At 41.0% G+C, this 26,745-nt stretch overlaps 1 protein-coding gene across 1 annotated transcript in view; it reads left to right on the forward strand.

Moving 5' to 3' along the window:
* The first annotated feature begins 538 nt into the window (after positions 1-538).
* jam3b (junctional adhesion molecule 3b) overlaps positions 539-26,745 on the forward strand; it is a 49,571-nt gene continuing 23,364 nt past the window's right edge. Inside the window, exon 1 of the mRNA XM_026181514.1 lies at positions 539-689. Within this exon, the coding sequence (XP_026037299.1) occupies positions 548-689 (142 nt within the window). The 5' untranslated portion in view covers positions 539-547. The remainder of the gene's footprint in view (positions 690-26,745) is intronic.

Below are 26,745 nucleotides of genomic sequence, written 5' to 3' on the forward strand. Positions count from 1 at the left end.
CATGTGAACAAGGTGATACGGCAGCTGTCAATGGGATGACAGTTGCAAGCAGGTATGAGCAGGACTGGCCAGGTAAAGTTAATATTTAATTAAAGCCGGCCATATACTATTGGCCACAGTAACAGAGTGTTAAGTTCAGCATTTCACACATGATAGATTCCTCTAGAACTGAAAGAGTATTTACAGATTCATGTTTTATTGCTGGCCTTTATTATCTGTCAATGTGTTTTTGTACTCATATTACCAAATTTTTAATGTAGTCAAGGAAACTTGATATTTTTATTTTCTTAGTCAAAATGCTGTACACAGCAATACAGTATACAGAAGGCAGAGGTACCCTATTTATCTGCAACTGCAGATAAGTTACCATAACTACAGCATATGGCCCCAGTAGTGAGGGCCTCCCACATTGTGTCAACTATAAATTCTAGTCTGTGTGAGTGATGCTTTCGGTAGCTATGGAAACCTAATATAATAGAACCCCCCTCCCCCCTCCCTCCCTCCTCCTCCCTGGCGCGCTCTCTCCCTCTCTCTCCGGTTGATCTCCATGTCTCTCTCCCTCTCTCCATCCCCAGCAAGGCTCTTCAGTCTACTTTGCGCATGTACAGTCAGCCAAATAGAGCATTGCATCGACTCCAAGATGGCGAAAACACGTCTGGCTTGGCTCTTGACTCTCCTCTCAACTCAGTGTAAGTGCAAAAATTATTTTAACCGACTACTACTTTGTCTTTTATCCGCTCGAGGAAGGTGGCCGCCAAATGCCATCCACTACTACATCTGTTTGGTCGATTTTTCTTTTACACCAACAGTAAGTGGAAAAGAGAGTGCCTCAGAAGTAACCGTGTAGACTCAACTAACGTTAAACTTAAACCAGACTGACAGCGAGTTCGGTCTCTTCGACGTGAAGTAAATATAGTTAATGAAGTGACCAAAATAGTCGCCATTTTTAACTTAATGTCAACGCGAGTCTGGCAAATGCACGGCTGGAGTGATTGTTTGAAGCGTCCATTGTTACTGAAAAACATCGCTCAGACTACTCTCAAGTATTGATTTTATTGGAATAATGCCGCCGTTAACAGGAGTGACAGATATATCTACATGTAACTACACATCAGGAAAGCAGGGCTGTCTGAGCTGAACGTTCAGATCTTCAGTTTAGCGGCACATTTGGAGTCGCTAAGCCGACACGTTTTCTGTGTGCGCGTGTCCTGGCTCTGAAAAAGTTTCTCTACAGCATGAAGACAAACTTTTCGTTGGGAAATTAAACATGAATCAAGGCGGTTTCGTAGCTTGTGCCGTTAACTATTTAACGCGGGTTTGAAGCTGCGGTGATGATGTTGGAAGTACTGACGCGAGATAACGGATTTTTCCTACAGCGGAATAAAAGCAGGCTGACCGCGGGAGGAGCCAGGCAGACCAGCAAAGCGTCCTCCACCCCCCTCCTCATCATCCTTCTCCTCCACTCCAACGCTTTCAAACCGCGACACGGCTGGTGAACCGACAAAGCCGAAATAAAATTAATTCTTTTTATGCTAACCGTATCCACCTGAAAGTCCTCATAACTTTATCAGTCCGATACCTAGAACAGAAAAACAGACACCTGTAAGAGCGGAGCGGTTTGTTTAAATATTCATGCGCGAGCTCCTAGTTCCTTTACACGTTCCTCACACGGTTTGACGATATTTGTCATAAGACAAATAAGTCGTATTCATTCATATGATTTTACATAAATTTAAAATTTATTATTTGCTCAGAGCCGTGGGGAAGGGTCTTGAAGTTCAGGGTGCTACTGTAGACGGAAGGTGTTTTACGCTTGCGTGGTGGTGGTTGGGGGGAGTACTAGACTAAAAATTGTTAGTATACTTCATACACATTTTATTTAACAAGTCTGAGTCTGATTTTCAGTAAATATTCCACTCATCTAATGCAACTGGAAACTTAATTAAACAGAGTTGTCTTCCAACGAGCAGACCCCGAAGCACAAAGCAGACAAGAATAAACCAAAACAAAGATGAACAGATCCAACAGTCTGTTCCACACAGCCAGAAAAACACATTTTAAACATCCTGAAAGGACAATAACAAATACTGTGCTCTGTGAAAAGGTTCACACACCAATGAGCAAAGTCATTATGAAGCTAGAAAATGGTAGGCCAGTCTCTGAGGTTCAGTTCGATTGAAAGTTACTGTTCAAAAAATGTCTAGTGGGAAAAAGTTTGATGGCTGAAACGGCTCCTCGGATGCAGATAACATGTTAAACCCACTGCCAGTGGAAGTAAGTAAATGTGCCTGTTTATAAATCACTTTGGCTCAACTTCTGTTCTATAAATGTGCTATAGGATATAAATAAAACATGCACTATATTTTTTTATAGTGCATGTTTGTTTATATTATATTTACTAAAAATTAATTTAACAAAATTCAGTGGGCTACATGCTGAACTTGGAGGATAGAGACAAAGTGTTGATCTAATGACAATACCAGCGTTGGTATCGATACTATTGATATCTAGATTGACCCGCCCATATCTGTTGTGTGAAGGAGTAATAAGGAGTAATAATAAGGAGTGGCAGGCTCCTGAGGGCCTCAAAGTTCTTCTCTGAGGTGGAACAAGTAGACAGCAAAGCAGATAACGACGTGGCGGCTGACATCAGGATGCTTTCCTGAATCAACTTGCCTCCTGTTGTTTTCTTTCTACAAGCTGGTGCTTTACCAACAAATGTTGAAATTAGTTTCTGTGATCTTGTTATAGCTAGCTAGCTATTTCAAATGATGTCACTAGGTGACTAGGCTATAATTAATATAATAATAAAATCTGTACAGTAATAACAGGAAATGTATTTGCTCCACTGGTTTCATGGTGTTACAGTGAGGAAACAAAATATTTGTTGCTGCAGTTACTTTAAAAAAAATTCTTTCTCATATCCCAACATAAAAATACAATTTAAATTTAGATAGATCGATTTTTATAGAAAACTGACTGCATCTCCGATATGTATCTGTCTTGTCGTAGGCATTAATTCCTTCCTTAATCTCATTTTTATTTATTTTTATTTATTAGCTTGGTGAAGAAATGCAACAAAATGTACTTAATTTGATGTGTAAATGATTCAGGAAACCTTGTTTTCGTGTGAATGCCTGAGAGCTTGGTAAGAATCTCGTGACATGAAATGGGTTGCTGGTTTTTCCCCTTAGATGTGAACAGACATATTGATCAAAGGGTACAGAAATAAGAACCTTTCCTGTGATATCGCACGTGTGTGACTGGGCTTATTCTCTTTGCTTTAATTAGGAGCAGCAGTGAAATCTGTTGCCGTGCTCTCAGCACATACCTCCAGGCTGTGTGCTGGATTACTTATTTATTTACAATATATTTCAAAGTCAGTACTCTTAATGAATGATCCCTTGTGAAAACTCTGTGACAAGGCAGCACAACTGACATTTTCAGGGGAGGACAGTGAGCCGGTAAAGATTGAAGAATTTCTTTTGTCTTGCCTGGACGGGGCTTAGCCATGTGGTCTCAGTGGCTCCCAGCCTGCATCGCCACTGTCTTTAGAAAAGGAATGAATCTGGCTAGACAATCTGGCCACAAGCCATCTTATGAATTACTAATTGGTACTGAAAGGGTTTGATTCCTAATAGGTACCGACTGTAATTAGAATGCTTCTTGTATGTTGAAAAAGCTCTGCTCCCAATTTATTTTTTGAAGTTTTAAAATTGAGCAGAACTCAGTGAGAAATGAGTGTCACTAGCTCTGCTTTTGCTGTTGGTCACGCTCAGTGTTATTATCTGTCTCTGTGAGATGTGCTTGTTATTTTCTGTTCGTGGCATTCTTTGGGTAGCTATCATCCTAATGACCACACAGCCCTAGTCAGCCAAGCGAACGCTAAACCCAGCTCGGGCTGAACACGGCTGCACATATCAGCCCAATCATCTGACATCAGAGGGAAAGACGAGGGGCATCATTATTTTAAGTACACATGCTTACAGCAGACTTTCCAATCTGATCTAATGGAATGCACTGACGTTTTCCACTGCTGGCTCCACCTGAACCATTTCATGTAAAATATTCCAAAGAAAGTGCTAGACATCTGCCAGAACCTTCCTGCCAGCAGCACAGCCAAGAAATGTGTGGAACTGGAAGATGCTCAAAGTGGATTCGTATCAATATAAACTCTGAGATCACAAGCTCACTTTTATAAGAAACACTTGTGCAGAGCAACACACACCAAACGTAATTGTTGCATTTTTAAGTTACATAACTACAGCCTCGTAATTCACTCACAAACATTGTATTCATGTAAATGTTGTTACCTGGAAAGAGACTGAAATCGTGCAGATGGTTTTAGAGGCTCATTTAACCATCCTTCACTCTTGAAGTATTGCAGTCTCTTTCTGAACAGCTGACATTTTTATGAGTCGGCAGACTGCTAGATTGTTGTTAAATGTCATTATGTCACTCTGAGAATTTTGAACATGGGCTAAGCCACATGTAATTGGACCCCATTATGCTATTTAAACATTTTTGTGAAAAGAAAAAAGTCTTGGCTCTTTATTTGTCAGTTGTCACGGCAGGACTCTGACTGTGGCAGCACCCTGAGATGAATGCTGATAGTAGCTCCCGTACAAGCTGCTTGCTGTCAGATGCTTCTCTCCCCACCCAAAGCTTGTGAGCAAATGTTTGGAGCGCTCTCTGAATGGCATGGCTGTGGCCCCTGTGGACAAGTCTGATACAGTCTGACATTTTACTAATGGCAGAGTAAAACGGGGCAAACAAACCAAAAGGAGTCCCTTGCTACACAGCATTTGCCTGGTATGAGTCGAGAGTCTGTCGCTCCACACCCTTGAGTGAGAGGTGCAATACCAGCACATTCATCATGGTTCCAGGAAGCAATTATGCATTTTTGTGCTTGTTGCCTAACTGGAAGTTGTGTAATAATCTTGACAAAAAATCCCAATTCATTCCTGTAAGTCGAGGGGATATTTGTGCAATCCCTCCATGGGGGAGTGCCACATGAATCTTAGTGTGGAATGACCTGAAACAACTGTGCACGAGTGGGTGGTGGTCGTGGTGTTTTGAACAGCAGCATAACCAGAAATATGTGCATCCCTCCTCAACCTGACTGCGCATTAGCAAATGCAACATACCAAATAGAAAACATATGTAGACAGAATGCCTTACATCACATGAGCACCGACTGACAATCACAACCACCTGTTTTCCTTGGAGATAAAACGGACCACTGCTGATGAGCCGGCTGACCTCACCCAGCTCATCAGCAGAGCAGAAAGGGGGAGGACAGAAAGCTGGCCAATATTGTTAGTTGAAGGCATTCATCAAACATCTTCTGAGACACAAATCCACTTTAGCTTGACAGATAGAAGGATTTGGCTTGTTGTCCTGCTCACATTTATTCTCACTGTACCTGAGCGTTGAAGATGCTCGGTGTAAAAGGTAAACATAATGTTCCAAAAATGGCAAAAAAGCATGTGCATGCTTCAAATGTCAGTAAGACTAGCATGAGAACCAGCCTCCAGGCAGCTCATGCTCGCCAACAAAACAAAATGAAAATCTTGATGGCCTCGGTGGGTAAAAGGAATCTAAAAATTCTGGCTTTGTTTGTCAGCATGGTCCTATTTTCAACTGGAGGTTTAGTCAAGGGAGACATTCATGAGAAAAAAATTGCGTGTTGTGGAGTATTGAGTTTTGGAAGTTATGGCTCTGTTGTGATAGCAGGCTAATTGGTTGTTTATTTTGACAAGGCATTATTACCGGGTGTTTAGGGTGTTTTAGATAAACAGGATAATCTCCAAGATGAGTCCTTACTGGCTGCCAAAGCTAAGGATGGCAGAAGACAGGCTTCCTGTTTGATTATCTCTCTTTGTTCACATGGCCTGTGTAGGGAGGAAACACCACGGCTATTCTCCTGCTCCTGTGTTCACTGGATTCTGCTGGAGTACATCAATAGTTCAAAAGGGACCATATCGATCAAACACTGGGATGCTGTCAGCTTAGTGAAGTGATTAGGGGTTTCATTAATGACATGGAAGAGGCAGTGAACTACATGTGGCTGAGCCGCTTGCGCTCGGAAAGGAAAGAGCTGGAGGCTGTGCTCCTGCTCAGAGTCATAACCAGATAATCGCTCTGGATTCATCTTTTGTTTACCAGGCTGTAACAAAAGGGCAATTACTGTCTAAAAATAGCTACAAGGCAGCGTCATCAAACAACCTCAGGTGTTTGATCACAGTTCATTCAAAACCACATCTACTATCAACTGTGCACAAAACTTGCATGTACAGTAGCTTAATAGTGTTCCAATGTGGTCCTAGGGCTGCACGATTTTGCATAAAATGAGAATCACGATTTTTTTGCTTAGAATTGAGATCACGATTCTCTCACGATTTTCTTTTCCAGTATAAATATTTATTGCACTTTTTAACTGCACATCAACTTCGTAACAGTTGAGACTGAACATAAAAACAACAAATGTCTCACATTTTGTCGTTGCTGCTTGAAATTCCGTCTCCACCGTTGCTCGACACTGCGTGTACAGAGCAGGTAGTGCAACAATAGAAAAATAGTTGCGGGACGGCACTGTGTAGCGTTTGTCTAGGGTGTTGATCATTTTCCTAAATCCCTCGTTTTGCAGTGTTGATGGGAGCCATATCTTTGGTCAGGTGATAAGTAATAGCCTCCGTAATTTCTTTGTGCCTGCGGGAGTTCGACGGGTATAGGGAAGCGCTGTATAAGGTTCCCGTTATTGATGTTTGGGTGGTTGACCGGGACGGATTTTCTCCTGCCACTTTCTCATCATCCCTGACAAAAAACAACAGAGAGCACCTCTGTTGTTTTTTCCCTGCCAATTTTAGCAGCCAGGTTCTGTATCACGTGGTATAAGGCTCCGCCCTTGTCATTTGTTGAGCAGGAAGAGTGAGCGCTTGTTTTCATGCAGATTACGTATCTGCATGAAACGTAAAATGCGGTACAATTGTCGTCGTCTTTTTTTTTTTTTTTTTTTTTTTTTTAAATCGTTGTCATTTGGAAATGAGATCGCACATAAGTATGAATCGAGGTCGCGATTTTCTAACGATTAATCGTGCAGCCCTATGTGGTCCCTTCAGTTCTCTCAGCTTTCAGTTCCATAAATGATATAATATAAGAGCAACAGTTGAAATAACAATGATAGATAACTAAAATCTTAAAATCAACCCTAAATTTTGAATGTGGTGGGGCTGTAGACAAGTGTTCACGTGAAAGAAAATGAAGCAGAGAGACTTCAGATGTCACAGGATAAACCAAATGGCTTTAAAGAAATCTGTTTGTTTTTTTTATCTGTTTGCTGTAAATGTTATTCTCCGAGTGAATTAAAAAAGATTTCAGCTCATCTGATGATGTATGCCACAAAAATAACATTAGATATTAAGGGAGCTCTGCTGAGATCCTAACCTCTTTGTGTGAGAGTATAAATGTGTGTTATCTTGTGTTGAGTTGGGGTTTCCCAATTCTCTAACTAAAGCTTCCAGAAATGTTGAGCATGACCTTGTGCCTCTCAGCACAAGCTGTACCGGGGATGAAATATGATGTTTGGCTGTTTTGAGTAAAGAGCTTTTGGAAGTTCCCCAGTTTCTGTTATTGCTTGGAACATGAGAATAAGGTGACAGGATGATGAACTGCATGTATGGAGCATTCATCTGTGCTAGGTAACAATGCTGTAATTAAGACTAGTATACCGGCACGTGTTATTACAGCAAGAACTCCCTTTGCTACACAGGAGCAGTTGGGCTTAAAGCTCATTTCCTTTTCTCACATCTGTTAGTCTGTAATTACAAGGAGGTTACTACACCTCCAGCCACCACCTCCGGGCTAATATCAGGCCTGCGTGATGTTTCTGTGGAGGTTGAATGGGGATCTGAGTGCACCTGCCAGACATGTGGTGTCTAAATAAAAGCATGCGGCATCTAACATGGGGTTAGTTTGGCTGGCCATGAAAGTAAAGCTCAGACCACAATCAAAAGCAATCAATAATAACCATCTGATTTCACTGCTGCCCATGTGAGCTAATTGCTCAGCTGATTCAATTCAATTTTATTTGTATAGCACCAAATCACAACAGCAGTTGCCCTGAAGCACTTTATTTTGTAAGGTAAGAAGACCCCACATTAATACAGAGAAACACCAACAATTATACAATCAATATAAGTGAGCACTTGGCAACAGTGGGAAGGGAAAACTTCATTTTAACAGGAACATTGCTGCTGCTGCTCTCTCTACCTCAAGGTTTCCATGTTTGGAAGCATGAGTAGGGAAGCACTCCCAGCATCATCATACCTTTCCAGATATGCATGTGGTCCCAAAACAGAACATTACCACTATTTATAAATGGCTGTAGATAGAAGCCTTAAACACTATAGAAATGCTGGACTTTATTAGTAATCCTGGGCTGTACTGTAATTTGTTGTTTAAAACATCAAGTGAATGTTAATTCTTTGGGGTTGGTCTAGTCAGTTTAGTAGTGATGCTAAATATCAGAGGATTTCATGGGAGTTAGTGGCATCCACTTGGAGGCTCTGCAAAGTGAGTTTTAAACAGCCCGGCTCAGCAGTGTGGGTCAGCCAGTGGGCAAGACCAGGACCTTGACGTTTTCAGCTTTAAAAATGAGGTTATTCATTACACACTGGGCAGTTTAACAATGTTAGAACAACGTCCAGCATCGTCGTTTTAAATGATAAGGACAAACGAATCACTTCTTAGTGGTTAGAAGTCTCCGTGTCATGAAAAAGACACTTTGTAGAAGCATCATACTTAATGGTATAGCTCTCCCATACTGCTAAGTCTCCTGTGAGGGGATTTAACTGCTTGGAACTCATCCAATGAGTCATTTGTGATGATTAAGTTACATATTACAAGATACAGATTACATTAGTTTCATCATAACAACATATGAAGGGATGGAAAGTGTTTCAGTGCGTGTGACAGAGAAAGAGAGTAGTGATGCAACTAGAAAATATTTGTTTTACACCAACGTCACTTCATTAGGACATAAATACTTCAGGTAAAAAGGTCAAAGTTCAGCATCCAGTCATCTGCAGAAATTCTTAACACGATCTCAAGTTCATCCTAAAATAATGCAGAATCCCAGAGGTGGCAAAAGTACAGACATTCTGTACTTAAGTAGAAGTACAGATATTTGTGTTAAAAATACTCTGGTCAAAGTTCAAGAACTGATTCAACTTCTGTCCTCAAGTAAAAATTTAAAAAATGTACAGAAATGTACTCAGAGGAAGAAAGTAAAAGTATTTATTTTTGTGAACTGCTAACTGAACCTTGTGCTTTAATAATGTAATAAAATGATAACAATACATTACAAATACAAAGTTTATATTGTTCTAATGTTTAATTCTAATGAATGTTGTACTCCTCCCGAGTCAGTTTCATAGAGCGTAGGTAATCACTGAAGTGAGGGTTTAATTAAGATGATGCTTAAGAATAACTGTCCCAACTTTAAAGTTTCCTGTTGAGGGCTGAAGTTTTCTTCTGAAAGGACTTTCGTTGACCGCAAGTACAGAAAACGGTCTTTGACTCTTCAGATGAAACAAAAAAGCACCTTTCTTACATCTTGTTTCCTAAATCTACAACAAACAGGCAAGCAACAGGATGTGATAGTGTCTAGATTTTATTATTTTCTGAGATTCAATGAGATGCAGCTTCATCTTGTTACCTGGCAACCGCTCAGAGCCAAGAAATATTTTCAAATCAGAAAAATACCGAATCGAAGAGGTTAGAAACCAGAAATTTATGAAATGTCATTAATGCTGGTGGATTTTGTTACCACAGTAATTCACTGGTTTCTGTCTTTGTGCTGCTTGCTGTACAGAAGACTGGACTCGATCTTTCCAAGTTATCACATAAGAGTCTAAAAAACATAAACAATATTTTTAATGCAAATTCCAAAAGCTGTATCTATTTGTGATCAATAGCTGTGGTGCTGTACAAAGCCCACCAGCACTGACAGAAGTGCAGTTTGCGTTCAGCTGACTGGACAGATAGCGTGGACAGATTGTAACCAGACCATGTGGCCATATGGTGTGAGCACTATGCCTTCTGGGCTACTTAGTGATAAATATGTTGAGGCTGCACTGGAATTGATAGCACTCTTTGGCTGCTTTGGAGCTTACCAAAGTACCTTGTGGTAGAAAGCGGTCCAAATGGCATTGATCTGAATGTTATCGATTTCTGTACACCAGTGGTTTTTCGGGTCAGAAAAGATGATGATGATGATGCTAGAGACCTTCATCTGTGTGCTCTTTCTCAGCATCCACGAAAAAAATGAAGTGTGGGGAAAATCTACCCTGGGTCTAAGTGTTGGTGTATGAAAGTAAAATAAATATTTAAAGAAAGTGAAATGGTTGATATGTAGGCGCATGAATGGAATTTCCTGATTATGTCACAAAGGATCATGAATGCCTGGATCAGCCTCGCTTTTTAGGTCTTTGCTTTGAATTATGCTTGAGCAGAAGCTCAGTATACACAGCGCTGTTGCCACATGTGTGTCAGGGCATACTCTGGGTAAGTGAGTGCCTTAAATATTTGTCAGGATGCCAGACATAGGTGACGAGTTTGTAACATGGTGGCTGGCCCGGCTGAGCTCCCATAGAGGGGGCTTTGCATGTGGCTCTGCTTCGTCTCCGTGACACGGAAAGCTATGGAGGGGGAAAAGGAAGAAGCAATTTGTGTGGATTTCACCATGACTCAGGAGTTTGTCAGGCATTCGTCATGAATGGAACAGATGGTTCAAAATGGTCAGGTTTATAAGACCGAAGCATTAAGCTGAGAATATTCTGTAATTCTAGCTCCTGAACTTAAAAAAAGATTACACAAGGCTATCCACCCAAAAAGCACTTACAAGAGTTCTGTAAATATTAAATTTCAATTTTAAATGCTTTACTCCACCTTAAACTGAACTAAATGAAACAGAAGAAGAAAAAAGGGGTAAGAATTAGAAGCAGAGGAGGAGCTAGTAGATATTTCACAGCCTTTCTGTTTTAAGGAATTTCCTGTATTTTTTCCTGTAACTGTAGTAATTAGACTAAATTGAGAGTTTGTCTACATTAAACCTCATATACTGTATAAGAGCAGCTTTTTTCAAGGCGATGAGGTTATCTGCTCATTTCCTTTAATGAGGGTGCTCCACTTCCTTTGTCATTATCATAGCTAAAATGGCAACTTCAAATGGTTCCACGTGCGGCAGCAGTAATTCCAAACGATTTTCCATGTCAAAGTTACACCAACTAAGGACGATAAAACGTATCAAATGCCTTTGTTTAGAGAGTTTTTGGCATTAAATGGTTCTCAGCTTTAACTTGATATTTGAGTCTTTATTTGAGACTAGTCAGTTAGTCAAATTTGTTTTCCTCGTTTTAGTCGACTAACGAGGAACGCCCCTACACCTGCAATGAATGATTTGGGCACGTGTAAGCATATACAGTACTGAATACTGGCTACTGAGGTGCAGTTTTCATTAAGCCACTTTATTTAGTTCAGTTGTGTTTTATCGCTACTGCATTGGTTTCTAGTGACAGAGCCGTTGCATAAAGGAAGCTAACAGCAAAATAGTTTTATTGTTTAGGTTTTTTTTTTAATAGCCATAAACTATGCTCAAGTGAGGTGAGAGAACTGAAAAACCTCCACGATTGTTTCACTGTTGGCTTTTCTCTTTGTCTGTCCAGGATCTTTGTTCATAACTTTAGCAGTTTAGGTATTATGTGGTTTCTAAAATCAGATTCAAATGGTCCAAGAGTGTTATTAGCGTCCACTTTTTGGTTCTTTTGCCTGATATAATGACCAAAAATCACCACTTTTAGAAAGGGGAAAAATATCAAAATATGGCTAATTTTAAACCTTAAGGCTGGACTACATATGTATATATTAGGGGTGCAACGATACACAAAATTCACGGTTCGGTTTGATACTTTGGTGTCACGGTTCGATATTTTTTCGATACAAAATAAAATGTTCATGCCTTTTTAATTTGTCATTTATTAAAATTATAAATATATATTTTAACTCAAAAGTACAGTTTTTAAATTTAACCCTAACCCTTGTGCGTGTTTTTTATTTTGACAGCGAATGTGCACCTGCGGCCCACTTATGTGCAGCCCCTGGTTATTTAGCTCGTCATATTGCAGCCACAGAAATTCTTTTGTCCATGAAACCATAAAGCTGCACTTTCTTTTTGCCTTATAGTCTGATTTGTCATAACTTTTCCGTTTTGCAGTAAGCTTTTCTTTGGCTGTCACTTCTTCACCCTGACCTGTCTTATTTGGCTCAGCAGAACTGAAATATATATCCTGCTGCTTTTACACACACACACACACACATAACGGTCAGCGATTCTCTGCGCGATCAACCTCTCACATGTTTAAGCTTGCTGCGGGAGATTTCACTTGTCATGTTTGCGTAGTAAGCTAACGATTAATAAGACAATGTCAGAGGAATTGGTGCGCAAATTATCATCACTCACCAATCAGTACTGTCGCTCTCTATACACAGTTCGCGCGATTGCAAAGTGAAAGCAAAAAACAAGCGCAAATTCAAACGCGATTTCAATATGTCACATATTCACAGTGGCTCACCGATGCCAATGACATAATTACCCAGCTACATTTCCGAAAGAATGCAAAAGCATTGACATATATTTTTGCTTCCTACGATAGGCCGACGGACAGGGCAGAGATAGATTTTGGTAGCCCGACTGGAAAAATCTCTAGCCCCAGGACGTCGGGCTAGCGATTTTGCGAGCCCTGTATCTGATTGAGGAATCACTCATCTTTGGAAAAGAGAGTTTATTACAGGGAAATGGCTCTTTCCAAAATAAAAGCTATACTATCCGCTTCTTCTGGGCTATATTCTCAGCAGCATATTAAACATATCAGGTCCCCATAAGGCGAATCCTGTGCTAACGGCTGTCTAAATGACTCGGGTAAAGTTTGTAGCATGCATGCTTGTTGTTTTTGTCTTTGCACTAGGATGATGTTGGCGTAAATGTGCAGTCATATTCGTTGTGTTCCCACTAGTGCTTTCAGGTTAACCTCGTTAAAATGACCTTAACGCCACAACACGGCAAATCTCCGTTAACGAGCTACCCCTGATAGCCCCGTGCATGGGGCTAGAGAGCTAACTGGCTAACACGCTAGCTCCCACCCATGTAATTGAGCATTGCGTGGCACATCCAACATACTGTTTTACTTTAGTCCATGAGCGCTTACCTTCAGGGTCATACGTCACATGAAAACCAAAATAATTCCAAACGCCAGATCTGAATGAGGGTGGGGGAGGTCCAATTTGCCATGTTGCAAGGTGAGCTTAACTTCTGTCTTGCTAGCTTGCCCTGCGCTCTTCCTTCTGACTATGCTGTCTGTGTGGAGCGTTCAGTGGATCTGCGCTCGACAGTGCAGCCTAGGCGGAGTAGTCGAACGCAGATTCACTGAGCGCTCCACACAGACAGCATAGTCAGAAGGAAAGTTGATAAAATAAATTACAAATGTTGTATTGTTCGATACATATGCGTACCGAACCGAAAGCACTGTATCGAACGGTTCAATATCGATACGAATATCGTTGCACCCCTAGTATATACATATAATATAAAAACCCAGAGGATAATGCTGCGCTGTTTTTCCAGACAGTACCAACAGGAGAGATCTTGCTGAGGTAAAAATTTTACCTTGTTCTTCAAGTGCTTCACTAGTTTTTACATTAGTGGCAGGCCCCTGCTTGCCTTGCTTATACTGAAAAACAAAGCCACTTCTGAGAGCTATTCTCTTAAAACCTAAGAATACAGAGAGCACAGATGTGTGGCTCCTAAAATATTCAACATACAAAAGCAAAAAGCCAACAAATAATTTATTGAGAAAATAAAAAAACAACAGCAGTAAGCAATGAGAACAAAAGCCATGTAAAGTTGATGGTGCGTCTCAGTATATTGTATATTCCATTTGTGTGAGGTGAAACAGAAGGAAAACAAACAGCAAGCCACAGTCCTCTGTACAGCCAGCGCACTCCACCCCAAAGTTGAACCCAGAGCCCCCTCGCAGCTTTTCATGCTGGCCCAATCTATTATGAGCTAGAACAATGATCTTATGGTTTCTTGAGCTTTTTGGCACACTTTCAGAGGAAATATTTATATCGCTTTGCTGACAAGCCTCTCGAAACGGCCTCCGTCCAGCTAGCGCTCAAGTGTAATGAACCCCCACCCCCAACTTCCCCCTCTACCACCACCGCCCTGTCCTTCCCTTCCCTTGTACAGGCTCACTCATGTGGAACTGAGTGACTGTACAGTTTTATCCCTTATCATCAACACTCAAGATCATCAGTGTTCACATCTGTGGGCGGTTTCCTTTGGGGCGATTGCTATCATGGTAATGTTCAGTGAGAACTGCTCTGCAGAGAGGAATGAGCTCTGAAGGACTGCTATGATGTGCTGCTATCTAACCCAAAGGCTCCAATCAGATCTGAGTAGAACAAGCCTTATGAATGGAACTAGACCACTTCTGTCTGTTCTATTATATTGTTTCCCTTAGATTATTGAGATGATGAATTTAAGCAGAATGAGTTGTTATCATGGCTTATAAGGGCTTTGCCTGCTGGTTCAGTGCAGTAAGTCTGTTCTATTCTACGTTCTAACTTGCAGTTATTACTAGGGATGGGTACCGGTAATGGCACCGGTTCTGACATAAACGGTAGTAACCAGACCGAAAAGCAGCGCACATTTTGGTGCTTTATTTTGGTGCTTTTTTTTTTCCTGAAATGTCATACATTTTGGATTCTAGCCAATCATTTTACCTTTCCGAGGATAGTAGGCGGGCCCAGGTACGTACGTTCTTTTAGAGCAGAGCTACAGATTAAAAATGCCCAAGGCGAAGCGGTCAAAGTCTGGCTGTACTTCACAGCAAAAGATGCAAACTCAGCAGCCTGCAACAAGTGCTTTAAGCTGATACTGTGCAAAGTAGGTAACTCCTAGAATCTGATGAAACACCTGGCGACGTATAGCATTTAGTTAAAAGCCGAGAAATGCGCCGTATTTGATAGCTTGCTGCGAGACCTCACGCCGGGCACATCTACTGCGGGTGTGGTGCCTGTTATCGGACCCGGAGTTAGCAACATCCCCCAAGAACCCGAAGAGGAGAGTCCTGGCCCCTAGCCCTGCCAGTGTAGCAGAAATGATGACGGCAGCAGCAGCCGTTCTTCTCTGCGTGAGTAGCTTAATGTTGTTCGTGTGTAATTTACGTTGAGTAGGCTAACCACGACCGTGGCTCAGGGGGTTGGGAAGCGTATCTGTAACCGGAAGGTTGCCGGTTCGATCCCCGGGCTCTCTGTTCTGGTCGTTGTGTCCTTGGGCAAGACACTTTACCCTACCGCCTACTGGTGTTGGCCAGAGGGGCCGATGGCGCGATATGGCAGCCTCGCTTCTGTCAGTCTGCCCCAGGGCAGCTGTGGCTACACCGTAGCTTGCCTCCACCAGTGTGTGAATGCGAGAGTGAATGAATAGTGGCATTGTAAAGCGCTTTGGGTGCCTTGAAAAGCGCTATATAAATCCAATCCATTATTATTATTATTATTATTATTAAATTAATGCATGTAAGGTGAACTAGCAAACACCATCATAGCTACATGCGGCTGTCTTCTTGTTTGATGGCAGATACTCCCTTCACCCTGGCCAAAAAGGGTAAAATGACCAAAGAAAAAGTGGAAAACAGCTAAACATGAGAGGTTTTTGGACAAAGTTTGTGTTTTTTTACATTGTTTAAGCACTGCTTCCAGCCAAGAGTGATACCATATATGCCCTATAGCTGCAGAAAAGGCTAACATTGTTATCTTTTTACAAAAAACAGCTGAACATGAGAGGTTTTTTTGGACCAATTTTGTGTTCTCCATTCTTTGAGCACCGTTTAAGCACCGGCACCGTTTCAAAAGTACCGGTTTGGTACTGGTATCGGATAAAACCTAAACGCTACCCATCCCTAGTTATTACACAGGTAGGTTATCAATTCTAACCAACGACTGAGTCATTCCATAGTTGCACTGAATGTGAGCAAAAGCATTATCATTTTTATCGCTCTGAGAAGAGACAGAGATACATTCCACAGGGTTTGGATTTCATTACTGCATCGAGCGGCAGATGTGTGCAGGTTTTTGTTTTTGGATTTCCATGTAAGAACACCAGAAAGTGCATTATAAGCTGCTTAGGAATACATTTCTGATTTCTTACCTATAGGGAAAAGAGATTCAATTTATTGTTGCTTGTTTGCTTTTTTTTTTTTTTTAACTCATTCTCCTCGTATTAGGGGCAATCGACTTTGCTATGATTGTCACGAAGAGCAGACTGATCATGAACGAGGCACGTGTTCCATACTCGGCCACAGTATGCAGGAGAACACTAAGTAGTTACGCATGACCCAGGCAAAGACAGCAGGTGACTGAGGTCGCCAGCTGTCCTCTATTCTTACCATGAAAGTACTTTTAGATCTTTGCTTGTACATTGTTCCCAGGACCAGTAAGTTGCTCTCCATTCACGTGCCGCACACCTTAGGACTTTGCTATGCGACTGTATACACAGTGGCATAGTTCATGTAACAGCCTGGAAATGGAATGCATGTCACGAAGCGGTCGGTCGCTGGACCGTCTGTTGCTTTTGTCTGGTAATTCCCACGGAAACCCATCAAGGATTCCTCCCTGAGCAGGTGATGGAAGTGCTCCCTCAGAGTGGGAGCGAATGGGAGGGGAGTGGCCAGCAGCAGGAGGCTCACATGCTTTCTCTCCCCAGCTGTTGTTTAAGCAGCATTCCCTGTCGCCCAGCTCAGCCACAGCCAGCCTGTGCAGTCTATTTGAGTGTATAGTATGCCTTTGCACACATTTGTTGTCTGAGTGGGCTGCTCGCTGGCAAATTCTTGCCTGGGTTGCACACTTTGATGGCAAAGTATTTAGTTTAGTTTTTCTCTCTCTCTCTTTTGACCATAGGCATATGACATAAACAACTGTCTCTTGAAATGAGTAACAGTCAGGGTTTGCTTGCAGCTCTGTCTTGCAGAATGGAATGTTTTTGTGTTTCCAGAATGTGCTGTATGACAGCAGGCATCTCCACTCTTTTAATTAGAAGTGATTTCAGATTGGAATAAACAATTTTTAGATTTATGTTGTGACTTTTTTTGCACTGGTAGTAGTTTCAGTGTTTTAAAATGTTATTGGTCAAACATTTTGACAGACAACAATTAATCACTTTAATCAAAAGCCAGAGCTTTCCAAAGACTGTTCTAAAGAAACAATGAGAACATTGTCGTTCTTTTCCTACGGATCATAACCTTGTCCCACTGCTTCCTTCATTTAAAGTCAAAAAAATGTGGGGCAGTCCCTTCAATACTGCCTGCCTTTCAAAGCTCATTTCACCTGTGACCAGTCATTTCCTACACAGTGACGTACTTTTGGCGACCTCACATTCTGCACTCCTCCTCATGTCCGCCACGTTAGCGCTTACTAAGGAACAACAAAACAGTCAGAACAGCTTCCCACAGGATTATTCATCATGCAGTTGTCACAGTCTGCTGTACAGGAAATCTTTGTGAGAACGTAAACCTTTGCAGCAGTCATGTTTTTGACCTCGTGACTCTTTACTTGACTGTTTGACTTTTCGGGGGGTTTTGTGTGTATTTTTTTCTTTTTCTTTGTCACAATCAGCTGACTCTCTCTTCTGCCTGGTGCTAGAGATTTGAAATGTAAACAACAATCGAAAACGCTAAGTACACTTAACAGCACATGGAGTTTGTTAATAGCCCCGTGCAGAAGTATTGCTGTATGCTGTAGCTAGATGGCATATATCCGCTTTTAGTGCTAAAGAAGGGCACTTCATGACTGAGTTGTCTGTTGAAAGTCCGTCAGAGTTCTGTGAAATAAATTAGAATAGAATAGAATAGAATAATCCTTTAATTGTCCCACAAGGGGAAATTTGGTTGTAACAGCAGCCAAAAAGACACATATACAAACAAAGAGTACACAGAACAGAAACATACACAATTTTTCTTACATATTTACATTAAGGACAATGGTTACTATATACAGAGTACTGTACAGTTATTAAATTAAATAAAAATAACTACAGATAAGAGGCAAACCCAGGTTGTAGTGCGAATCGGTTGATTAACTTATTGCAGTTACAGCGCAGATGTAAACATCTGTGTTTGGTGGGAGCAGTTCTGATTGTACAGTCTGACAGCTGCAGGGAGGAAGGACCTGCGGAAACGCTCCTTCGTGCATCTAGGATGCAGCAGTCTGTCACTGAAGGAGCTCTGCAGTTGTACCCATAAATTGTACCCATAATAAAATATTTGAGTGTTTTTAAATTGTAGAGAAAGAAAAGGGTGCTATTGTATCCAGCAGTGATCGGACATACATCATTACATCAGTCTAACTTCTTTTTCCTGCATTCAGTCCTCATCTGCACAAGGTGGCTTTTGTTCAAGGAAAGCAAACAAATGCTAGCTTAAAGGAAGCTATTGTTGTAACCATAGACTTTAGAAATACTGTTTTATTGAACTGATAGCATCTTGATGACTAAGCTGAACCCATCTGGGAGGCCCTGTTAGAAGACTATAAAAGCTTCCACGTCGTACATTTTTGTGCCACAAATATTCAGGTGAATAGTTCAAGACATTCCATGTCAGTCGTATTGTCTTTTAGCATCCACATTCAGCTGCCGTACAACAAAACATACTATTTTGCAAAATAGCATTTGACAAAGAGATCTGATATTGGTTCGTCCTCGCAGACAGTATGTTCTGTTATGTTCTGATCTATTCCTTTTAGTTCTGTGTTGTTCTGGCTTTGCCTTACGCTGCTTGGTAACATAACATATTATTGTTAGCATCGTTATTATTTCACTTCACTTGTCTCTTGCCAGCTCAACACATGACACATCCACAAACATGTGGGTGTGGAGTGGAGAGAGTAACACAACTAAATAGAAATAACAGACAGCAGTATGCAGTAGTAGACTCTCAGTTTGAGCTGGCTGAAAACCCAGTTATTGTACAGTATCAGAAAAAGAGAGCTTGGGGAATTACATTAAAAATGTTTCTTCATTGGCTATATTTGTTTCTGTTATAGGGTTTGAAGATACATTTTGGTATTGTTAAGGGTTCAATATTGAGGAAGGGTACAAGAGGTGATCGAAGAATAACCACACTGATCCGGCCGGGTGAAGTCAAACAATGATTTAATGCACGCGTGGGAAGATCACTGCGTACGCAGACAGCAATTGATGATCTTCCACTAATCAAAGCATAAGCATATATTTTATACCATCAGGGCTTAAATTTAATGACGCCCCCTCAACGTCAGATCCATTTCATACATAGGTCAGATCAAAACCACAATGACTTTTAACACAGTTAAACATAAACTGCATTTTTCTTTATCTTCTTTTGTCTTACACTTCAATGCAGCCTTAAAATTTATGGAATAAACGGAAAGCTGCAAGGCTGGGGGAATATTCTTCCAATGAAAACAGTCAGAATTTGAAGTCAGCATAGTTACACAAATTTGGCACGTCCCTAAAAGCTACATCACAAACCACCCTTTCATTTTAGCCCACAGCAGGCATCCTTGGAGCACGCAGGAAGTCAGGCAGATTAAACCTTTTGGACCTGCTAAGTCAACACGTCTCGGTTGCGTGGTGTTGTGTTATTGTTCCGTTGTCAGTCGAGCCTTAGCTCATCGTGACCGGCTACGCTTACTATCCACGCACTCAACAATGAGCGCTTATCTCTGCAGGCTGTGGCAGAGTGGATCAGCTTCCCCACTTCTCTGTCACTGTGTTGGTCAAATAGGGCATTATTAGGTAAAGGAACTGCTGGCTGGTCAGAAAAGGACCTGTGTTAATATGCCAACATCCAGATTAGCTTGATAGCTGCAGATGCGAGTGTTTCCAGATCTTTATATGTTTTGGGGAATTATTGGTTAATCCTTTATGGTGTGCTGATGGAAAGCTTCGGGAAAAAGAGGAATATTTCTGCTGAGGATCAAATGTGTGTAAGCGGGTTGTTAGTATACGGGGGGGGGTTATGGTGTGTGGTTGAAGGAACAGGCGGCAGAACGTCATCCATCCAGGATATAGGTTACAGCACAGTAGCAATAGTTATTTCTAAAAGCTCGCTCTTGATCAGTTAAAATGTTGTAACAATCAGTGGATTCCTAGAATTGTGAAATACTATTACCCATAAGCCTGTGCTGTAGCCATACAAATGTTTATTTTCATCATGGTTGGAAAAAGCCTGCACGGAAATTGTGTTCCTAATTAGGATTAAGGAAGGGGTCGGGCAGCCCGGACTAGAATGCGAAGCATTTGCAACGAGCGCCGCTGATGCCATCTGTGCGGAGTGTGGTGAGGAGCTAATTCTGGCACTGAGTGTGGCGTGATTTAACACAGAATTTCGTGGTAGCAGCTCATATTCAAGCCTGGGATTTGATTCTGACTGTAGCCAAAAAAACTGTTACAGGGAGTTGAATTAGCCCTGACCCCCTCCTGTTAGATCTCCTTTAAGCTGACGCCATGGAGCTCCCCAATTCATCTGGACGTTCAACATGTGTGGCATGTCAGATTGCTCGCATAACAGAGATGCTGTGCCAGGGGAGGCCCGCTCAGCCTCTTGGCCTTGTGCTTCAATCTGTTATGACAAGGCGTTGTCACTGTCTCCCTCAAGAGGCTGACCTAGGCTAGAAAAATGAGCACCCAATTATTTCGTCATGAAGCATGGTCAAGGTTTCTCTCAGTGACCGTGAAAGTCAGGCAGAGCAACTCTTGTGTGCACTTCCTACCTGGGAGGGATCCTAATTAGCAGGCTGCTGGTGGTTGCTGCTGACAGCTACTATAAATAGTGTCTGGGCATTTGAATGCTAACCTGTTCTTACTCTGTTGAGGAATAGCTCACCAATGTAGGTTGCCCAAGATACCTGTGACATCACTGACATCAGTCAACATTTTAAAACTAACAGATTTCTATGTTAACATTTAGAATCTATGAAGAAATGCAGATTATATACACCTATTTAGCCCAAATATGAAAACCACAGCTCAAGTCGATGATATGGATTATGTTATCACAGTGTAATGTTCTGTTGGAAACTCGATTAAAACTCACTGAAGTCTAAGGAGAAAGGAAGTGTAATATCTGTCCAAACATTGTTGCAGACCAAAAACAAGCCCGCGAAATAAAGGGCCTGAACTCCCCAGATCCTTAGGTAAACATTAGGGGTGCAACGATATTCGTATCGATATTGAACCGTTCGATACAGTGCTTTCGGTTCGGTACGCATATGTATCGAACAATACAACATTTGTAATTTATTTTATCAATTTTCCTTCTGACGATGCTGTCTGTGTTGAGCGCTCAGTGAATCTGTGTTCGACTACTCCACCTAGGCTGCACTGTCCAGCGCAGATCCACTGAGCGCTCAACACAGACAGCATAGTCAGAAGGAAGAGCGCAGGGCACCTCCCCCACCCTCATTCAGATCTGGCGTTTGGAATTATTTTGGTTTTCATGTGACGTATGACCCTGAAGGTAAGCGAGTCATGGACTAAAGCCCGACGTCCCGGAGCTAGCGATTTTTTCAGTCGGGCTACCAAAATCTATCTCTGCCCTGCCCGTCGGGCTATTGTAGGAAAAATATATGTCAATGCTTTTGCATTCTTTCAGAAATGTAGCTGGGTAATTATGTCATTGGCATCGGTGAGCCACTGTCAATATGTGACATATTGAAGTCGCGTTTGAATTTGCGCTTGTTTTTTTGCTTTCACTTTGCAATCGTGCGAACTGTGTATAGAGAGCGACAGCACTGATCTGTGAGTGATGATAATTTGCGCACCAATTCCTCTGACATCGTCTTATTAATCGTTAGCTTACTATGCAAACATGACAAGTGAAATCTCCCGCAGCTTACACATGTGAGAGGTTGATCGCGCAGAGAATCGCTGAGCTTATGTGAGTGAGCGTGTAAAAGCATTTCAGTTCTGCTGAGCCAAATAAGACAGGTCAGGGTGAAGAAGTGATAGCCAAAGAAAAGCTTACCACAAAACGGAGAAGTTATGACAAATCAGACTATAAGGCAAAAAGAAAGTGCAGCTTTATGGTTTCATGGACAAAAGAATTTCTGTGGCTGCAATATGATGAGCTAAATAACCAGGGCTGCACATAAGTGGTCCGCAGGTGCACATTTGCTGTCAAAATAAAAAACACGCACAAGGGTTAGGGTTAAATTTAAAAACTGTACTTTTGAGTTAAAATATATATTTATAATTTTAATAAATGACAAATTAAAAAGGCATGAACATTTTTTTTGTATCGAAAAAATATCGAACCGTGACACCAAAGTATCGAACCGAACCGAACCGTGAATTTTGTGTATCGTTGCACCCCTAGTAAACATCCGTGGGCACAAACAACACCATGCCTGATCAGTGGCACCCCCACATCCATGGCCACAGGGATTTCCTGCCAGCTCCACGGTGCCAGACACGACAGGATACTGCAAGGGGTCCGTGTCAAACTGAGCAACGTTTTTGGGGGAATTTCAAGAGATCAATAAAGCTTCCCTTTCAACAGCATTGAAGTATTAAACAGTTATCATAAATGTTAACCCGGCTAGCGCAATTGTTAATATTAGCAACATTTACCCCCTTAGCAATTGCCCGATAGCGACATTAGCCATCTGTTATCATTAATATAGAGGCTAGTGGACTGTAGTCAGATAAGAGATGAATAATTATTGAAGGGCTGAATGCGTTGTGGTATGAAATATTGATTGGATATCCAGCCGGAGTGTGGAGAACTGATCCGAGCAAATAAAGAGGGGAATCCAGAGTAGACCAGGCCGATCAGAAGAGCACAGCTGATGTAAAATCAGCCTGTGACCAGTTCGTCTTATTTTAGTATAAGTAGTACCACATGTTTCCATAATGCTCTTCTTCTACAATAATTAAGCTATTCAGATGTTAGGTACTGTGTTATTTGTTGGCTCTAAAATATATTTTAGCTTCATGATCTGTAATGAAATGATCTAATTACTTTGTAAAGCAAATGAAACCTCTATATTAGCTAAATATAACTTATATTTGGGAAAATTAGTGGAAAATTAACAAGTTAACTTTTTCCAGATATGACTTTTTCGCTATTCTGTTGTTGCAGGATGGGGTCAAAGTCTTCACCATGATGGTTATCAGGTATCGAGTAGTTTCCTGCGTATCAGTATCAAGTTTAAAATTCTAGTTCGGAAAAGAGTGCAGCACTGGAATTACTCTGCATCGCAGATACAAATCGATGGCATATCAGGATCTTACGACTTGATTTTCAGTCAGAGAATTTAGGTCTGCACTTCCACATTGTGTGCGTTTGATGGCTGTGGCATCACAGCACCCACTGACCATTGTTCTGATTAATTAGGCATTCATTCACTCCTCGAGCCTCAAACTATGGCACAAAACAAAGGTCTCCATTGGCATGCAGGGCCGCTGGGACCATGTGAAGAGGCTGTGTGACACCAAACAACTGGACTATTTTTGTACAACAGCCATCTGATTATCTTAGTACCAAGATGTTTCACATGACTTAATGAATGAGTAAACTTATCACTGGAGATCATTCAGTGTCGGTTCCCTGGAGGGTCTTAAGGACATTTATTGTCTTTTGAATTTTTAGTTTTAAACCATTTTCACTGTGTTGAGTGGATTAAAGCCAAATTTGTCAAAGAATCTTTTTTTAACTTTTTTTTTTAAATTGTGGTGTAAATTCATTAAATTAGCCTAAAATGGCTAAGCTACAGCGATGCATCCACCTTTATGCCTTTGGACAAAAATTGTCCCATTGAAACCCATTATAAACGCTATTTTTCACGCCAGAAAAATTAAGGTTTAAGGGATCGTCAGGTTTCCACCTTAGGTTTCGTTTTTAACTAGAGACCTTAGAGTTGTAATTTTTTTATTTGTCCACCGAGTGGCGCCCTTGCTTCACATTTGACCTCTGCTCGAAAACAGCGGGCTGCAGAACTGAACTGCGGGAAAGGAAGTCTGATTTCCGGCTTGCATCACCGGCTATGCCCGCTGACTGTGTTAAAAGTCATTGTGGTTTTGATCTGACCTATGTATGAAATGGATCTGACGTTGAGGGGGCGTCATTAAATTTAAGCCCTGATGGTATAAAATATATGCTTATGCTTTGATTAGTGGAAGATCATCAGTGATTTTTTTCAATCAACAGGAAATGACGTATTTGTTGTCACGTGGTATGGATGTGTCTGCTGGAGAAAGGAGTCCCACGCAACATGCCCCGGTTCTTCGTCGCAACTTACCCCGGGAAGAGGCACTAATTTCGGCCTAGAGGACCAGCATTGACCGCCTGGAGACTATTTTCGGTTCCGGAAATTTTTTTTTAAAGTAGATCGAAATTAATTTTGGTGCCGATCTTTGGACCATCTAAAGGCCTAATTATATTAACTATCAAATATTACTTCAAATGTTTTTTTTGGAAAATATTTAGTTTTTTAGGTTTTTTTTTAGTTTTTTTGTAATACAACTGGGATTTAAAGGGTTAAAACAACGAAAATATAATTAAAACTTTATATGAATATTTCAGGGAGAAGTAGTTTTAAAAGACTGACCAATTTAAAGTGAAAAAAAAAATTTAATATTTAATATTTTTATTGCACTTTTGGGGAATTTGCATTTTTCATGGATTTTTTTTAATCATTTCTAAATGCCTTGTTGACCAGATAAACTTGGGCAGCACACAAAGCTCATGTTTAAAGAGTGTTTGTACACTAATAGCAAAGTACACAATGCATTTATATGTGCTTCAGTATTCAGACAGTAGATCCAAGTGATTAGCACTGCTTCAGCAAAAGACCTGTTATTAGATAAAAGCATATAATATCATACACACACATATTTTATATATATTTATATATATATATATATATATATATATATATATATATATATATATATATATATATATATATATATATATATTAGGGGTGCAACGATACACAAAATTCACGGTTCGGTTCGATACTTTGGTGTCACGGTTCGATATTTTTTCGATACAAAAAAAATGTTCATGCCTTTTTAATTTGTCATTTATTAAAATTATAAATATATATTTTAACTCAAAAGTACAGTTTTTAAATTTAACCCTAACCCTTGTGCGTGTTTTTTATTTTGACAGCGAATGCGCACCTGCGGACCACTTATGTGCAGCCCTGGTTATTTAGCTCGTCATATTGCAGCCACAGAAATTCTTTTGTCCATGAAACCATAAAGCTGCACTTTCTTTTTGCCTTATAGTCTGATTTGTCATAACTTCTCCGTTTTGTGGCAAGCTTTTCTTTGGCTATCACTTCTTCACCCTGACCTGTCTTATTTGGCTCAGCAGAACTGAAATGCTTTTACACGCTCACTCACATAAGCTCAGCGATTCTCTGCGTGATCAACCTCTCGCATGTTTAAGCTGCGGGAGATTTCACTTGTCATGTTTGCATAGTAAGCTAACGATTAATAAGACGATGTCAGAGGAATTGGTGCGCAAATTATCATCACTCACAGATCAGTGCTGTCGCTCTCTATACACAGTTCGCACGATTGCAAAGTGAAAGCAAAAAAACGAGCGCAAATTCAAACGCGATTTCAATATGTCACATATTGACAGTGGCTCACAGATGCCAATGACATAATTACCCAGCTACATTTCTGAAAGAATGCAAAAGCATTGACATATATTTTTCCTTCCTACAATAGCCCGACGGGCAGGGAAGAGATAGATTTTGGTAGCCCGACTGGAAAAATCGCTAGCCCCAGGACGTCAGGCTAGCGATATTGCAAGCCCTGTATCTGATTGAGGAATCATGCATCTTTGGAAAAGAGAGTTTATTACAGAGAAATGGCTCTTTCCAAAATAAAAGCTATACTATCCGCTTCTTCTGGGCTATATTCTCAGCAGCATAAGGAGAATCATGTGCTAACAGCTGTCTAAATGACTCGGCTAAAGTTAGTAGCATGCTTGTTGTTTTTGTCTTTGCACTAGGATGATGTCGGGGTAAATGTGCAGTCATATTCGTTGTGTTCCCACTAGTGCTTTCAGGTTAATCTCGTTGAAATGACCTTAACACCACAACACGGCAAATCTCCGTTAACGAGCTACCGCCGATCGCTCCGTGCATGGGGCTGGACGGCCAACACGTTAACGAGCTAACTGCGCTAACACACTAGTTCCCACCCATGTAATTGAGCATTGCATGGCACATCCAACATACTGTTTTACTTTAGTCCATGACTCGCTTACCTTCAGGGTCATACGTCACATGAAAACCAAAATAATTCCAAACGCCAGATCTGAATGAGGGTGGGGGAGGTGCCCTGCGCTCTTCCTTCTGACTATGCTGTCTGTGTTGAGCGCTCAGTGGATCTGCGCTCGACACAGACAGCATCGTCAGAAGGAAAGTTGATAAAATAAATTACAAATGTTGTATTGTTCGATACATATGCGTACCGAACCGAAAGCACTGTATCGAACGGTTCAATATCGATACGAACATCGTTGCACCCCTAATAAATATATATATATATATATATATATATATATATATATGTATATATAATAAATGAGTGGAAGACAAAAATGAGTCAAAATCCAGAACAGATAAATT

The sequence above is a fragment of the Astatotilapia calliptera genome, chromosome 10 (genome assembly GCF_900246225.1).
Source record: "Astatotilapia calliptera chromosome 10, fAstCal1.2, whole genome shotgun sequence".
In the NCBI taxonomy this organism is placed as follows: domain Eukaryota; kingdom Metazoa; phylum Chordata; class Actinopteri; order Cichliformes; family Cichlidae; genus Astatotilapia; species Astatotilapia calliptera.